General features: G+C 49.2%; 1 protein-coding gene across 1 annotated transcript; it reads left to right on the top strand.

Moving 5' to 3' along the window:
• Positions 1–21: 21 nt before the first annotated feature.
• H310_00844 (hypothetical protein) lies at positions 22–679 on the top strand (the record flags this gene model as incomplete). Its single annotated transcript, XM_008863774.1, has 2 exons — positions 22–166; positions 225–679. The coding sequence occupies 2 exons, from the start codon at positions 22–24 to the stop codon at positions 677–679; spliced, it is 600 nt and encodes a 199-aa protein (XP_008861996.1).
• Positions 680–2,549: the final 1,870 nt, after the last annotated feature.

Below are 2,549 nucleotides of genomic sequence, written 5' to 3'. Positions count from 1 at the left end.
GAAGTAAAACATAAATTGAAGATGAATCTCATGAATTCTGTAGAAATCTTCACGATTGAAAGCAAGTTGGAGAGTATTTGTCCGTACTACAACGACATGAATGCGCTTTTTGTCGGACGCCAGAACTTTCGACCATCATTTGTGTTAGAAACGAACAATGACATCGGTAAATCTTGTGAATGCTTTGCCATTAATACTCATCACTAAAACACGATTTCATGTAGTCGATGAGTCGGGTGATTGTGACGAATCCTTCATGTACGACAACAAGACAAATGGCAATGCCGGGGTTACTGAGGACAGCGAACCAATAATAGAGCACGACCCTGACGACCCCGACAACGACGAGTACTGGGCAGACAACGACGCCCATGACCCTGGCCGCCTTGCAGCACAAACGACGAGCCCGATGGCTGATATCAACGTGCACGGACCCGTCGGCTCTAACGATGCGCCTGGCAAAGGGCCCGGGACCACCAGCGACCATGCCCTGCCCGCCAAAAAGGACATTGTTGCACGCATTCAACGCAACGCCCACAGCGCTGCTTCCTCGCTGCCTTCTCGTCACTTCCCCGCAACGGAAAAGCGACTCACACCACGAAAGTACTTCTCGTCAATCTACATGGACGTGCAAAGTCAGGTGTGTTCCCTCGAATGCGAGAAATTCGAGTACAAATAAGAAAGGGATAGGCTCACCCAATCTGCATCAGCAGTTAGGGAATTGCAAACTGCGAAAGTGTCAATGATCGCAAATTTAGTACAATCGGGGTTGGTAGATGTTGACAAAATCCGTGAACTTGTTGCAATTGCATTACCAGTCGACTAATTGTGATAAAAACAAAGATCACAACGACTTGTCATTTTTCGTAAATCCTAAATATTGAAGCAGCTCGGACTTTATGTTTTCGCGCATGATCAAAAAATTATCTTTGGGATGGCGTGGCTGACTTGACTGGGACATGGAGTTTCACAGTACAATGGCACACTGTCTTCACCATTACGGAGGCGGTTTACGATTTTGTGCAGAACGCAGCAGGCCAAAATCCAGTGGCACACAAAATGGACGTCGCTCTCGTTTCGGATGTCGACAGGCAGGAGGGCAAGTCTCGACCAACGTCCTTTCAACAGGCCGTTCCCATGCTCGCAGACTACTCGAAGGCTCGCATGGCCAGTGTTGAAGATGTCGTTTCCAACTTCTCGCGCGGAGGGCAAGCGATAGGGGGTGAGCATGTGGCGACCGAGGGGGAAGCCCGAGTCGCCTGCTTGATATTGGTTAGGGTTGAAGTAGGACAGGGGCCGTAGCGCGGGTGATGCGGAAGCCCAAACAGTTGAGTCGTGAACACTGCCAGGCCATCCCGCAAGCACATACCGAATTTGTCGGCAGTTATCAAACGTCAACAGTACATTCATCGAATATTCCTTTTTTCGACTGTTATATACCTACCTCTCCATGTAATGCAGGTTTTCGGTATAGAACAACTTGAGTGTCATCAGTTGCCAAAACGCATTTACGAAATCCATACCGCTCAGCATTTGACTTAGCAAGCAGCCGTCTTTCCGAAGAATTGGGCCACGTAATTTCCGAAGTAGAAAGTAAAATCAGGGGAACAGATAATACGTCTCGTATAAAGATGAACTGTCCCATTACCAATTCCCTTCGCCCGTGCGACCATGCCAACAGATGCACCAGACCCATTGTGTTCAAGGCGATGCAGAGCACAAGCAAGCTGCACCCACACAGGCCGTTGAATACGATTCGTTTTTGATTGAAATACAGAATGTTCCTCGATCAAGTGCAAGGTGTAGGCAAACGTAGTCTAATCTGGCAAACACGAACTTCTTGTACAAAGTCTCCTACAGCCATGAAAGGAAGAATCGAAAGCTGCCCGAGAGGACGCAACAGCATTGCACGTGTTTACATGTAACGAGCACTGAGAAGCATACAGCGAAGTTCAAGAAGCTGTCGTATATCATTCTTTGTAGAAATTGATAAACGGGGATTGCATGTAACAATTGCTCGCACCATGGCGTCCAAGCTTGCCAAGAGGTAAAGGAGACGCGTCCGAAGGACGAGACGCAACCTCCAGTTGGTGCGCGCGAAGTTTCTTGACGTCGCCGTCAAAGACTCGAAGTGTCCGATGGAGTCCTTTCATGGACCACATGGCCTCGACGTCGGCGCACTTCGTCGCCTGGGCGGTAAGTCCTTCGCCTTCATGGTCAACTCGAAGTGCCACTCGTCAAAGTTGTCGATGCCACGAAGGTGGTGCGTGACAGACAGGATCGGGCGGGAAGCAACAGTGTTCGGTGTTGTAGTGCTCATAGCCAGTTGGGGGGGTTGTTAGCGAAGAGAAAACACGGAGTTGAGGATATTGGGGTTTTCGTAAAACGAGAAGTAAGGTGAAGTGAACGGTGGGCGAAGCCCATCCGCCAGTGTAGGCCAACTGGCCAATGAGGTCACGACATCCTAACGATGTGACGTGCCCTTCGCTGGAACTAACTACTACACGTGGAAAAAGTCTCTAGAAGGCACAAAAAAACTCCTACAGTTG

Source organism: Aphanomyces invadans (genome assembly GCF_000520115.1).
Source record: "Aphanomyces invadans strain NJM9701 unplaced genomic scaffold supercont1.2, whole genome shotgun sequence".
NCBI lineage: Eukaryota > Oomycota > Saprolegniomycetes > Saprolegniales > Verrucalvaceae > Aphanomyces > Aphanomyces invadans.
Note: the sequence above shows the minus strand (reverse complement) of the source record. Positions and strands in the feature narration are given on the sequence as shown.